The 15,072-nt window shown below is 39.4% G+C and overlaps 1 protein-coding gene across 4 annotated transcripts in view; it reads right to left on the bottom strand.

The window, feature by feature from the left end:
- The window catches only part of UBE3D (ubiquitin protein ligase E3D), an 82,133-nt gene that overhangs the window by 22,292 nt on the left and 44,769 nt on the right, over positions 1-15,072 (bottom strand). For 2 of the 4 annotated variants that reach the window (XR_005828470.1, XM_040598343.1), the window contains exon 9: positions 11,257-11,395. Coding sequence is in view for 2 of the 4 variants with exons in the window: in XM_040598343.1 (XP_040454277.1) it covers positions 11,257-11,395 (139 nt within the window). In the remaining 2 variants the exon portion in view is untranslated. Of the gene's footprint in view, positions 1-5,234; positions 7,087-11,256; positions 11,396-15,072 lie in introns of those variants that run through there. The other 2 variants (XM_040598342.1, XR_005828471.1) reach the window with 2 other exon arrangements.

The raw sequence follows: 15,072 nt of genomic DNA, 5'->3' as shown, positions 1-15,072 counted from the left end.
TAACCAGTATCATCAGTACTGTTGAAGAAGAGCCACACTTGACTTCTACATTGCTTTGTATTAGGAATGCATGCTTTGCCTTGACAGGAAAGGCTGACATAAAATGATTAGCTAGTAAGTGTCACCACAGTTTTCTTCAGCTTCTGAGCTACGCTTAAAAATATGTAAACAGCATCTCACTTCTGACAGTTCATTTTAACTGAACCCCAGGAGCACAGTAATTTCCAGATGGCATTGGAGCTCTGCTTCATCTAAATCTGGTGTTGCAGATACAACCTTGTTGAATGCTAGAATCCTCAGAAGATGGTCTGAAACCCAGGCAAATGGAGGCTCCTCCTAGGAAAGGTCAGAGCAGCAGTATGCTGCTGGAGCAGTGAGGTACTTCTCAAGTTCCAATTGTCCAATATCATCAGCACTTGAGCAGAGAAAACTTTATCTGAAATTCATCTTTACTTACATGGTTAAACTTCAGTCCCTGAGGATTTATTAGCTACATGGGATGTCACATGGATTTAATTTTATATGCTTTTGAATTTCTTCTCAAAGAATTCCAGGTCGAATTTTTTAAACTGAAAAAAAAAATCGTAACCTTGTTCACTGGTACCAAGTTTAAGTCCAGATTTTAGAAAGAACACTACAAGAGAGGGCAAACCCAGGTCAAAAATAAAGAGTAGAAGAGGTGAGTAAAAGCATACAGAAGAGAATACAGTAAGTTTTACAGACAGTATTTAGTCACATTCTAAATATCACCTTAAACTAGAAAAAAACAGTCACTTAATGGAATATATCCCCAGGATAACCATGCAGAATAGGCAGGTCTGATTAACTAGTCACTAGCTACTGCTCTATAAAAATACAGCTGAAAATGCATTTCCTTTCTGTGGAAGCAGAGCAAGCAACCTCAAATATGAAGGTTTCTGTGTGTTCAGAAGAATTTTTCATTTAATAAGAATTAAAGTTGATTCTACTTTGTTACAAAGAAGGATATAAAGCCCTGTTGTACCCCTCCTAGCCTCAGTTTTTCTACCTTACCTGAAAAGAGGCAAATACAATTAGATACCTGTAAGTACTAAAAGTTAGTTTTTTAGTTTTTAACCAGTGAAAAGATGTAAGAGAATTACAGGGCTGTCTGCTCATAAATGGTATGGAAACAAAGTAAATTGGTATCTAATAGAAATGAGAAAGTAACATGGAAACTCATCAGTGCAGAAAAGCCAAAGTGGTCAACAAAGAGGAAAACAAGGCAGTCCTAGAATTTAATTTCTGAAAAGCTGGCAGATGATGAATGGAATAGCCTTTGTTTGAAAATTGAAATAGAGAGTAAGCAACAGGCTCTCTGATGAGTTAAAAAATAAATGCATTAGCTAGTCACCCCCCATTACACAATGATAGACTTTTTTTTTGAGTGGGACATTTACATATGAAAACAAAAAATATGCCATTAAGAAAAACTTGTATCTAAAATTGAATTATGCAGGCAGATAGTTATTGATAAGAACCAGAACTAGGGTCGGTGGTACTAGTCACGGGAAGTGAGAACATCTGAACAGTATGTTTAGTCGTTTTCAGGACCATATTTAGGAATGCCAGGCATTCTGGAAGAACTTAGAAGTGGACTGATTAGCCAAAAATAATATCTTCACTTGTACAAGTTTTCAGGTGAGATCCTTTTTCATGTAGCCAAGGTGCTTAATACTATTTTTTTCCTCTATTTTCCTTATAAAATTCAAGCTCAGTAAAAGCAACAGAAGGAATATGGCTCCCTGATCTGTTCCATCAATTCACAATGTCACAGCTCACAAAAGTAATGAAGACTGGGAACTGGCATTTTAAAATAGTCTCTTTCTCTATACACTATGCTTTTATAGTTTACGTTAGTGATATGGAAATATCTTTTTTTTTTTTCCATAAAGCAGAATCACTTCCTATTTTACTCGTCAAGCTGCTGGGAGACAAATAAAGAAACGTTAACCAGAACGCCTGGCAAAAGTCCAAACAGCAATTACATTCTGCCCACCCAACACTCCCTGTGATCTCACTCAGCTACAGCATCTTCAGATTGCTGCAAGTTTTTCTACATGTTGTCAAACGGTTGTCACGTTTCACCTCAAGGCACAACAGCTTTAGGTTGTGTTAATGCTTACATGCTGTTTTGCCCTTCTCTTTCTTCTTCCTGTATGACTATTCCAAACCTTATTTTAGGAGGACTATGAAATGCATATGCTGAGATACCTCCTCACACACCCCTAGTACAAATGAGTATTTGCCCAACGGATCTTTTTTACCGGTCAAAGTAGCAAGCAGCTTAAGAGATGATGGAAATAATTTCTTTATGGTCAGGCAGAACTGTGCTGGTGTATGTCAGTGGGAACAGTAACAGCCTACTGGAAGAGCAGCTGGTCCATCTTCTTTCTTATACTTCCCTTCAGGTCCTTCCCTGCCCCTGGACAGACAGTGATCTGACCTGTTTCCCCACGTGATGTTTCTGCCCATTCTAGCTTTCCTAAAATCCAAACCTAAAGTTCTCTTACTTAACAAGCAAGACCTTTCAAGCACTACAATTTGTCATCAGCTACCACCCCCAGATCAAAGACCTATGACTGAAGCACAGAGATTTAGAGCACACTGCTCTCTTTACTGACATCACAACTGAATGATGGACTTCTGCTTCCGAGGCAAGGCAAACTGTATGTTTCTCATACAGGCACTACAGACGACTTCACCAAAAGATTCATTCCAGACTAATTTTCAACTGACAATAAAAGGAGAACTTAACAACCCTCTTTCTTTTCTTCCACCATGTACTTTATCATAGTCAAGTCATCGATTCAATTATTAAGCTCCAGCTTTGCAGACTTCTGTACATTTGACCATCTGTCTCCTTGAAGACATCATTACCGTTTCCAACCCTAACACACAACACTATTGAGCTGCTCTGAGCATCTTGGCAAGCTGCCTGTCTGCTAATACAATGCTAGAATTCAGTGACATACTCATTCAGGATCTCTCAAAATTTTGTCATCTGTGATAAGAACATACCTATTCCAGGCTACAGCCTGGATTTCCACCTGCAGCCCGTGGAGATCCATGGTGGAGCAGATTTCCACCTGCAGCCCGTGGAGATCCATGGTGGAGCAGATTTCCACCTGCAGCCCGTGGAGATCCATGGTGGAGCAGATTTCCACCTGCAGCCCGTGGAGATCCATGGTGGAGCAGATTTCCACCTGCAGCCCGTGGAGGACCCCACGCCAGAGCAGGGTCCAGCCCCAGCGAGGCTGTGACCCCGTGGGAAGCCCACACCGGGGCAGGGTCCTGCGGGACCTGTGGCCCCTGGAGAGAGAGGAGCAGGTTTGCTGGAGCAGGTTTGCTGGCAGGACCTGTGGAGCCGTGGAAAGGACCCTCGCTGGAGCAGTGTGATCAAGGACTGCACCCCCTGGGAGGGACCCATGCTGGAGCAGTTCCTGAAGAGCTGCAGCCCGTGGGAAGGACTCACATGGAGAGGTTCATGGAGGACTGTCCCCATGGGAGGGACCCCAGGCTGGAGCCGGGCAGAGTGTGAGGACCCTGCCCCTGAGGGGGAAGGAGCAGCACAGACAGCGTGTGATGGACTGACCCCAGCCCCCGTTGCCCGTTCCCTGTCCCCCTGCACTGTTGGAGGGAAAGGAGGTAGAAAAATCTGGAGTGAAGTTAAGTCTGGGAAGAAGGGAGGGGTTGGAGGAAGGTGTTTTTATTGCTCATTACCCTGCTCTGATTTAATTGGTAACAAATTAAACTCATTTCTCCAAGTTGAGTCTGTTTTGCCCGTGACAGTAATCACTGAGTGACCTCCCTGTCCTTATCTTGATCCACAAAGTTTTCATTATATTTCCTCTCCCCTGTCCAGCTGAGGAGGGGAGTGATAAAGTGGCTTTGGTGTGCACCTGGCATCCTGTCAGTGTCAGCCCACCACAATGACATGTTTGAGTACATTTTCGAAGAAAACTGCTTTGAAATGTATCACCAGATGCTGATGTTATAGGTGGCTGTTGCCAGATTCCAGGCAGAGGGAATTGCATGCAAATGACATGGCTCCTCTGGCAGATCTTCCCTCTCAAGCAGGAGGGGACTGTATTTCCAGAGGAGGCATTTGCCTGTGTGCTACATGTATGCTGCTTCTCACGGGAAGCTCATGGGGTTTTTTTGTAATTATATCTACTTCTGTTTAGGGTATGCCCACGTTCATTCTCTCTGATTTCTTCTCTATTGGAGAACTGTCTTGGAAGAAAAGAAGCATTTAGCTCTTCTGAGAAACTGAAGACAAATTGTGAATCTCAGTTTAGAGCCATTGCTGTCAATGTCCTGACTGGCCATCACTAAGCGCTGAAGTAATCACAGAATTTTGTGCTTTTACAAGTAAGCTCAGCCTGCATTTTTCCATTCATAGCTTCATTTTAGGTTTACATGTGATTGACTTTGTTCTTTTTCAGGCCAATATAAGTGGGCAGTTCCTTTCTGTTAGAGGAAGTGTTGCCATGCCACATATCAGATAAGTGAGGTACCACCTTCCCATCAGCATCTCCAAAGCAGCACCTGATATTGCAAAACCATCGACTACAAATGAGAGCCTGTGTTGCAGATATGGATGAGTCCTATATGGTTCACATAAGGAGGTACAGGACACTGCTCAATATACTCCTGCATTTGCAGAGCCAAACAGTTCTCAGCTAGGAAACATTATATTTTAACAAAGTTTACGCAGGATCAGTAGTATGAAATATTTTTGGTATGGTTCGACAAAGACTTAACAATACTAATCACAGTTCAATTAAAAAAAATGTTCTGTTACAGCTTGAGGCCCCAAGAGGGCTCAATGATCTTAAAGGTCTTTTCCAACCTAATAAATTCTATGATTCTATGATTCTGTAAGTGGACAGGCTCAGTGTTTAAGAAATACAACTGAACACTCTAGAGATACTTTTAAAAGACAGCTTATAGTGAACACCAAGTCAGATAGCCTGAGTGGCATAATAAAGAACAACTTAATATAGGACAATTAAGTAGCAAACAAGAAAAATAAACCCATTATCTCTTAATTGAACTTAGAAAACTCTTATCATTCTGCAAAGAAGTATTTAGATTTGTCTTTGAAACACTCCCTTAATATCACTTGCTCTTGTCAGCATTTGTTCAATTTCACCCCACCCCCAATTATTTTGCAGTGTTTCAACAGAATTATTATGGCTTTTAGTAAAATGCAGACAAACACAACAAAAATCCCAAAATATACATGCATTATAACTTCTTTTATTTTAAACTCAATGAAATATTTGTATCCATATTTTACAAAACTTCATCTGCTTTCCTATATAGGGCTTAAGTACTTATTTCCTATATAAAGTAGTTTGAACTCAAACTTAAAAGCTTCCACGTAATCATCACAATAAACCAGAAAATTAAGCTATCCTATGTCATCCTGGAAACCTATCCAAGTTAGTCAAAACTAGAAAAAGCATACAGAAGCACTTTTATACTAATCTGCAAAACTCAAAACACCTTTAGTTTGGGGGAAATAGGAGCAGCCAAAAGAGGCTGACACTAACTACATTTAGTTTCTCCTCACTGTAGTTCACTGTAGTTTACGTTTTGTAAAACCGGTTAGTTAAGGGAAGCAAAAATTGTACTTCAACAAGAGACTGCAATAGAGTTGCAGTGGTTTCTCCATATTACTGTCAATGTTCATTCAGAGGTTTCAGAGATATAAGCAGTCAGCAAGCTTCAGAGAAATATTAAAAAACACCCTGACTATCAAAAATAATCCTACGGTATTTAGGTACTCATCCACTGTCTGCAAAATGTTACAGAATATACATATTCAAATCTATAATTCATTTTGTGGGAGATCCTCAGTAAGCAAGTAGTACAAAGTGTAATTTAAAAAAAAATGTTTTAAAATATAATAAGCTATTTTACTGCATAAATGGACTTACTTATTTTTTCCTTTCTGGGACAGTTTAACAAAAGACACAGTATTTTTAAAGCCATTCCTTCCCTTTTAATATTTTCATTTCTTAAATCACTATTTCCAAAATAGTTTCGAACCAGAGTAGCTCCTTGTCTTGTCTTTGCTGCTGTTTAACAGTGCTCCAAAGGAGTGCACTCCAATTTAAAAGAATCTGTGCAACTTCTCCAGCTCCAAATGCCCAGAATGGAACAAAAGAAGGAGCTGAGCAGATTTTTCTAAATTTTACTCAGCTGTTTGCTTCAAAAAGGATTGTCAGAAAACACAGATGCATCTGCAAGCGTCCTATATCTTCAGCTAACCTCTTTGTGCAATAAACAAGTTTGAAAGTGCTTTACATGTATATACACACCCATAAAAAATAGAAGTATCAATACTAAAACCCATGAATATCAAAGCACACTTTAGTTCAGACCATGTGTAGACCTGAGATAGCAGTAATTTTGTGTTTTGCCTTCCATGAGTCCTTTGAGTACTTCCGCTAGTCATATAATAGAGTCATTAAACTATAATTAATACTATAGCTATTCATTCTTACGTTTTCTGAGCAACTTGCCACTTTATATCTCTAAACCTGTTGCTTTTAGGAAGTTTTCTGCACTCTAAAAGAGAACTCGTCAGGCTGTTCTATGAGAAATTTTTTTCCCCTCCTTTTTCTGGAAGCAAAGTAACTGGAAATTAATTTTTCCTTTAGAGACATCTCTAGGAATGCTTACTGCAACAACAGAATGAACACTTTCTGTTTTTTCTTAACAAAAGCAGACAGTGTGATTATAAGTTATATACCAGTGGCATTGGGTGCAGCACCGAAGAATATCAAGGGCTATTTCAAACAAAATTTTGAAACTGTTCAGCAGTTCTTAATCACAATCTTCTTTCAATTTCATGCAACTCTAAAGTACGAATAAAATCATGATCTATTTCACTCTGAGAACTCTTGTTACAGTCTGTGGCATTATGAGTAGTGCCTTCATATGGCAAGTAAAATGCCTGGTTCCTCACAATAACAGCGGTGAGAGAGGGTGTGCTGAACAGCCCCATATATCATCATAAGAACTCAATATCCAGGATATTTTCTGTTCACTGTGCTTGAATTCAGAAAGATGAGATAAGGTTAGCAAAACACAGCAGAGATTACTTGTCACTTTAAAGCATCTCCCTGTTGTTAACTGTTTTGTGTTGTAGGCTCTAAAATACCAACACATCTTCCCAGACTGTGACGAGGAGTAGTAGCTGAATAGTTCAGTGATAAAGTACATGATAACTAAAGTGGGTGCTAGCTCCAAGTGCTTGCAAGTATTAAGAATAATACACAAAGTCAAGCCCAACTGTTCCTAAAGCAAAGGGCTGACAGCTCAGGTGGGTGGAGCCAGAAAAATCAAGAGTGTAGTAAGATAACACAGCTTTCTGTGAAGTGTAAGGGACCTGGAGAGAGAGCAGGACAGAGCTCAGAGTACAAGCAAGCTAAACAGTATTTTAATCTTTTCCAGTAATGAACTCCTTTCTCCCTTCTTACTGCTTTCTGCGTTGCTCCAGGATAAATATCAAGTGCCTATTCCCTTGCTCTGAGACATCCTTAGTATTGGTGAGGGATTACAAGCCTGGGAAGGTGCAAGTCAGGGCTGCAAACCCCTGTTCTCCAGTAAACCCAGGAACAGCCATCAACCAGCAATAGTTAGTTTATTCACTTTGGTCCCTCAGTTTCCAGGCTCAAGCTTCCCAAGATTTAACTCTCTACAGCCCACCAGAACAATACCAATGTAACTGCACAGGTAAAATGAGAGATGAGCCAAAGCCAATCTAGTACCTAGGATCAACAGCCTGAGGAGCTCAAAAGCTGGCTGCAGTGAGCACCTTAAACTCAGCAGAGAGCTATGTAACATAGTCTGCTGCTGCTCCTCTCTACCAGGCTCCTCCAGTGACATAAATCACATTGAAAGATCTTCGCAGGGTCAAAATGGAACTGAGAAGTGATTTCAAATATTATGTTACTAAGCAGTAGCACACCATTGGAAAATGAAATGTAATTTATGTCTCAGCACAGATATAGAGTCTGCTAAGCTAGTCCCAGACAGCACTTCTAGAGCACAAAGCAGAACAGAGCTTATTACAGAGGTGATTAGCAACTAAGCACATTTCCTTCGTGTGTTTTTTACAACCTAAACATCATCCAATACATAGGTATGCCAACTAAAAATCTGGCTTGTCAACACTGCCATATTGTAATATAATAGGGAGAGAGGGTAAATACAGCCTCAACACAGGGGTGTGGGTGAGAGAATTTTTGTTGTCTAATTACAAACCATTGGATTTTTTAAAGCTCTACTGACATAGTATCGGGAGTTAAACTGTAACTTCTAGATCACTACATATACAGGTGCCCGTTAAAAGCATTTTCAAATACTGTATCAAAACATAAAGAAAAGCACCAGTGGAAACTATGGGTCCATTTCTCTCTACACCACGTGTCCTACAGTGGGAACACCTACAAAAGTTGAAAACTCTGCCACTTTCTGGGGTTGTTTCCTTCTAACTCCCCCAGCATTCAGATGCCTGTGAGAGCCTGGCCTCTTGTTGAACCAGACCGCCGCACGTGGACAACAGGAAACTGTGACTATTTTTAGTTCAAATACAAGGATTATTGTAATATAGAATTAAAATGTTGGGGTTTTTTTCTAGACTACTGCCAGGTCTAGGAGTACTGCAAAGTAAAACAAAACTAGTTTTTTTTCATTTTGCCATTAGTCCTTTAAGACACATGAAATATCAGTTTTCAGTTAGTGGCCTTTTATTATTCCCTGTTTGATTCACAACTTTCACCATTTTGGATGCAGAGGGATCTTTATGCCCAGTGAACAGCACAATTTAATATCATTATTCAAACTCTTCACAGATCTTGACTTTTTCCAAGAAAAATATAAAAAACCTAGGACATGTAACTCTAGTATTTACTGTACAGAAAGTGAACATGAGTACAAAGAAGTAAGCCAAAAAAAAACCCTGGTAAGGCTGACAGCCCATTGTAATGCCTCAGTGAAAATCTTGGGCAAACTTCATTTCTGCTTCATGGATTCACAAACTGAAATCCAAACAAGATTCACAAGGATAAAAAGAAGTAAAACAATATTTTCCTGGACAGTGTTTGCCCTCCAGGACAAACACTTGGTGATGCTGTCTGTCAAAAAGAGTGAAAGCTGGAGACAAAGCTTATCAAAACAGCCATTTTCCTTTCCTCCCATTTGGCAAAATAGAACATTATCTTAGCAGAGTGGGTTTCAGAACTTCGGCTTTTCAAAATAATTTTTGCCTTTTGTGTTGCTGTGAAAGCACAGACACTGGCAATCAGCTTAAAACACAGCACCTTCAGCCTGAATTCATCTTTGCAACCAATACGGGACATCGTCCCATCACCTACTTTGGCACACAGGTGGGCAAACTAAGATCTGAGCAGGCCAGTGCTGGAAGACGCCGTCCCCTACAGTACTTCAGCAAAGCACTGTGAATTTGCTTTCAGCTGTTCCACTGAAATTTGAGTTTGAAAAGCCATGGTCAGAAGGTCTCCAGAGGATGCATGGGGCCCTCCGACCCCACAGTGACATAACCCTACCCTGACTTGCTTCCGTGGTGGGCCTCTAGGGCATCAGTTCAACTCCAGACAGCCTCACGAAGCTAAAATGACCCAGGAGCAATCAAGCACAATCATGGAGTCTGGCAAGCAAAAAAGAAAAGTCTGGTGTTTTGTGTACTCTGAGGTAAAAACCCTTCCTGAATTTACTGATTCATATCTGCACCACTGGACAGCCACTTATCACTTCCTATCTCTACCCAGCTACACAAATCAAAGGAAATCCTAAAGGCACAACCCGGGGCCGACTACGCACAGAAACAAGACGGGACACAGCCTCAGCATACAGGAAGGGACTCCCTGTTTAATCTACCGTGGGTAAAGCAGAGAAGACCTTACCACAGATTACCGGCAATGTAACAGACAAATAATATATCCCCCTGGATTAGACAACCAAAATGTTCACTTCTTAACAGGAAATGTGGAATATTCAACAGCACGGATAACTAGTACTGGCCAGTCTTTGAAATGTGTAATTTTCTCAATCTCACTCTGCTGGCATCCAGGAGATTCTTCAATTTTATGGCCTGCGAATGTACAAGCCAATAACAATTCTGACCTTGGATACTAAATATAATGTTGAAATGACTAATGGCTGCTGACACAGCCAGTATTTCGCTGTACATAGATCCCCTAGTTCACCATACACAGATCCCCTGTTACCAAGCTCACAAGACGCAAAGTGAGCAGACAATGCCGGTACATACTTATTTCCTAACATCTAGACAAGTTTTAGCTGTCCATCAGTGTAACTCTATTAAAATCAATTACTTGATTTGGTTCATGACCATGTTCTTTCTGGCTCCACAATTCTACAATAAGATTATTTTTCAGTAAACATAACTCTGGAATACTAACTAAATGTGCCTTAACTACAAACTGGGAGTATGGACAAATAGAAGCTACCAGATTTCATGCTGTAAACTGTTTAGGACACTCACTCCCACTAAGATGATGATTCTTTATAGCTGTCAAGACAAACACAAATTCAGGGATGTTTACTGCTCAACAGCTGGTTACTTTAGTTTTGCATCAATACATAACTGATGGACTATGTAACTACAAGGGAAGACAAAAGCATCATAAAAAGGTTGAATTGATATGCCGTATCATCATGGATTGAGATGTCTGTGTGTTTCATTTGCTAAAATAATATGTTTTCAGACACATGATAAATACAAAACACAATTTAACACGCCTGCAACAACATTTTCTTACGAAAATTTCTATGGCTGTGGAGAACTTCAAAAGTAACATACAGAGAACATTGGACAAAACTGTGAATGCTTCACTCTATTTCTGAGAATTTTTTTTTTTTTAAGTCAGCAAGATTCTATATAATGATCCTAGCTACTCCAGCCTAAATTTGATGAAATTTCTTTAACCATCTAACTTAATTTGAACAGTGATTCACTGTTTAAAAATCCAGTAACATTTCCTGCCTTGGTCTTCATTTAATACAAATGAAAGAAACAGCACTACCAGAAGTTCTCCATTGCTATATTTAATATAATGGAGAGTCATGCAACTACAGAAGACAAACCTTTACTCTGAAAGGGTTTATGGGCCCCAGGGATCTCTCTTTTTTTTCTAGAAGTAATACTTTTATATTGAAATAGCAGACGTTACTCACCTGAAAAGAGTTCATGCATCGAAGTGAAGGTGGCAGAGAGCTGGTGCTCAAACTCAGTATCAACAGTAATTCCAAACATGTTTCTGATGGAAACTTTAAAGGATGAACTCCAATATCATCTTCCCATGCATCAGCAAGGCTATAAAGGGAAAAAAATATTTCATTTTCTAAAAATGTATTGAAAACTGAAGTTCCAAATAAATATTAAGAACATCTCCTAGTATTGCGATAAAAGATTTTCCCTGTAGAAGTCACTGTTAAGTGTTTTACCAGAAATACAAAGTGCGTTTACAGTACCTTAGTCGTACCACCAATCTTACAAAAGGATACATAATATGAAAGGAAAACCTAGCATACATTAAAGCAATCCACTCATGTTTCTAATTTAAAGTTTAATTGTTTCTGAAACAAATTTCATCTGCCACTGACAATTTCCCACCATATAGTGGTTTATATAGAGAGTATTCTACATAGAACACAATGTCTCCAGTTTTAATGCTGTTTCTAGAAAGAAAAATATCTTTTCACTTCAGAAAAGACAGGAGGTCAGGCATGATTTTCAAAATTGATGTTTATGATGCACTCACTGGAACCTTATTACAGTTTATACCAAGCGAAAACGCAATCCCAGTTCATTTTATACAGCTTTCTTCTTTAGATGTATTAAAAGAAATAGTATTTCTAGAGCTAGTCATAAAAAAAAGCATTTTGAAAGCACACTTGGATAAACTGTTCCTGCTACCACATGCTGAAGAACACAATTAGTTCAACAAGATTAGCTCAAAACACAAGAACGTTCCACTTTCTATTGTTCAGGCTTGTTTCTTTCTTAATGCACAAACTGTCAGACTGATCAGTGATCCAGTTAGTTTAATAATTTTACCTGAGCAGCTAGTATCAGATACTCCAGAGCAAGACAGACACCAATTATTCTCAGCTGATCTGAGAGCATCACTTTAGAAGACGATGCTTGCTACACTTCCATGTCCAAAGCTTCACAATTTCATAACTTTGTGGCAGGTTTATCTGAGGAAAAGACTGCATAAAGACATCTAGACTAATTATATTGCAATTCTTGTTTATTAATGGTTCAGTTATTAGTATTTCCTCAAACAATCCCAGTGTATTCCCTTATAACAAACAAACCATGTGTGTCCTAGCACTTACTGCTCCAGGAACACCCATGTCAGGAATTAGTCTTTATGACTTGTCCTTTTGCAGCATTTAACACAAGTGGTTGTGGGAAGTTACTGCTTTATTGGATCATTTCTTTTGTTCTTCTTTACCCCTGTTACTCTTGGGAGTATTTTTTCATTGTGGAGGAAGGAGAAAAACATCTATGCATAAAACAAAAGCAAACCAAAACAAAACAGCCAGCCACCCACCCCTGTTTTTTCACCTTAGTTTCACAGAACCTTTCTGTATAAGGAGAGTTGTCTCACTTCCAGTACAGGAGAGGAGGCTGCTATCGAAAGAAGTGCTCCCCATAAATTGAGCCCCCACAGAGGACAACTCAGCCCATCAGCTCAGTGCTTCCTCCCAGACCAATCCCAAATGCCTACAGTCTGAGCTGGCTGAGACTTCTGTGGCCAGGCAAACAAAACTGTGGTTTGCTCTGCTGATCTTAAAAAATACAATAACTCAATTTGACATTAAGATAGGGCAAATTGTCAGAAGGAGTTTTTGGGAGGGCTGAGGAAGAAGACAGGAAGGAAACCAGTAGGACTCAGATGTGTACATGGTAACTTTAGATGTAGACAGAATTTAGCATGCATGTGCTCTGTTCCCCTGCTCTTCAATACCTTTACTCAGCAATGAATTCTTGCTCCTAAACTTCCCTTGAGAGAAAGCAGGCTGGGCCAAGCCTGGCCCTTTTGTGAGTGAAGGCAAGAGCCAGCATAATTCCCAGAGAGCATAGCTTGCTATGCTGGCTGAAAGGAATAAGGGGGAGGTAAAACAGATTAGCTGAAGAAAGGTGAGGTTAACAAGAGAAATAATGCTATTTCAAGTTCTTCCTTCTGCAAACATTCAACTTTTCCACATTGCAAAGAAGTTTTGAGATTCTGGACTTCCTAGTTTAACAAAAAACCCCAATAATTATGACCCTCAGTATCAATAAAATTCATAAATTCTACACAGATTCTCTAAGTCATCACAGGGTGCAAGACTGCATCTGCTTTATGACAGGTAAAATCTCACCACCACATATTGACCTTGACAGTGTTTGAGGGAGATATGACTCAGCTTTAGAAACCAGGGTTTAAAACAATGAGATGTAGTAAAACATACTCAGTAAAATGGTCCAAACTAGGAGCATGCTCTAAGTTAAGAAAAGGGCATGTCAGAGTGAATTTGTTCACAGGACATTAAATCCACCTCTGTAAATCATTATCATCCAGTTTTGCCTGCCAGTGTTCTCACCAACAGGAAAACCCAAATAGTTCTAAGCATCCTGTCTGTCACTCCATCCTTTCCTCTTTTCGTTATGCTCTCCTTCCCTAGAACTCTTAAACTTCTTAGCCTATTTCAACCAAATTTTCTTAAGATCTCAAATACATCAGGTTTGGGGAAGTTTCGTGTTTTCCTGAAAATCAAGTGTCTGAGCAGTGAGGAGAAATCCACATTAGTCACTCCACAGTGAAAAGCTGCTGATGGAGCTCAGCCACATATATACTGGTTAATCAAGTGATACTTACCTGGGAAAATATTAGCATAAGCTCAACTATATGACATTTCTTTCTAGTAAAACCAACTACTATAAGCAAAGTAAACATGTTCTTCACAGCCTACCATACTCCCTAATGAGTGAGCCAAACAGACTCAGTGCTTTTACTTAAGTGCACTCGATTTTGTGTGTTCAGGACAACTGGAAAATAAAACTTCTTAAGTTTTGGGGCAGGAACAAGGGTTGGTGATAATGGAACGGATCCCCAGTAATACCAAGAGTCAGAGCTCTTCCCAGTGTTTACCAAACTTGAGATGCAGCTTCTGCAGATCAAAGCAACACCTCAAACTCACCCCTTCTGCTCCATCTACAAGTTCCTCTCATCCATGAAAACACAACAAACAGACATGAAATTAAATGATATAATCAAAACCTTGACATAACTTTCATTTTGAGAAAGACAGAACTGCATATGATGAATGTTAATCAAACTGTTCAATGTATTTCTGGCATACATTTCAGAACTGAAGTAGGATAGAAAGTGAACACAGAATTCTACTCAAGGGACAAGACACTTGGCTACTGTGTTAGATGCTGATATGAAGTAACTATGTGCTATGTGCTGAACTGTCAGAATGCAGCATTCAGAACCAGTAAGAAACAAAGACGAAAGGCTGAAGCTATCTTCCCCCTTGTATTTTTTAATGCTTTCTCTAAGGAAGGGGTTGTTTGAAGGAGAAATTTAGGGCATGGTATGATTGTCACATTCCGATAACCAGTCAAAGAAATACAGCTAGGAAAGGAAAATTCGTACAATGATACGTGAAAGATGTTTTAGAAACTGAAGTGGTATTTTCAAAGCTGTTTAACCGATAATAGTGGGAAATCCAGGGAAATTTGGATTTCTTTAAAAAAAATAAATCAGCAGCTGTTATCTGAAATTCAACCAATTAATTCTGAAAGCAGAGATGAGCAAAACTTGAAAACAACTACTCAGGTAAGACTAAAGATAGAACAATTACTTCTCCGGTAGAAGTAATTGATCATGATGTTTTCAGATAAGCACATTTGATTCATCATGCATCAGAGAATGGTATTTCTCCACTGCTCGTTATGGAATTGATCCCAATGAATTGCTAAATGCCTACATA

Source organism: Falco naumanni, chromosome 6, assembly GCF_017639655.2.
Source record: "Falco naumanni isolate bFalNau1 chromosome 6, bFalNau1.pat, whole genome shotgun sequence".
In the NCBI taxonomy this organism is placed as follows: Eukaryota; Metazoa; Chordata; class Aves; order Falconiformes; family Falconidae; genus Falco; species Falco naumanni.
This window is presented reverse-complemented; position numbering and strand designations above follow the sequence as displayed.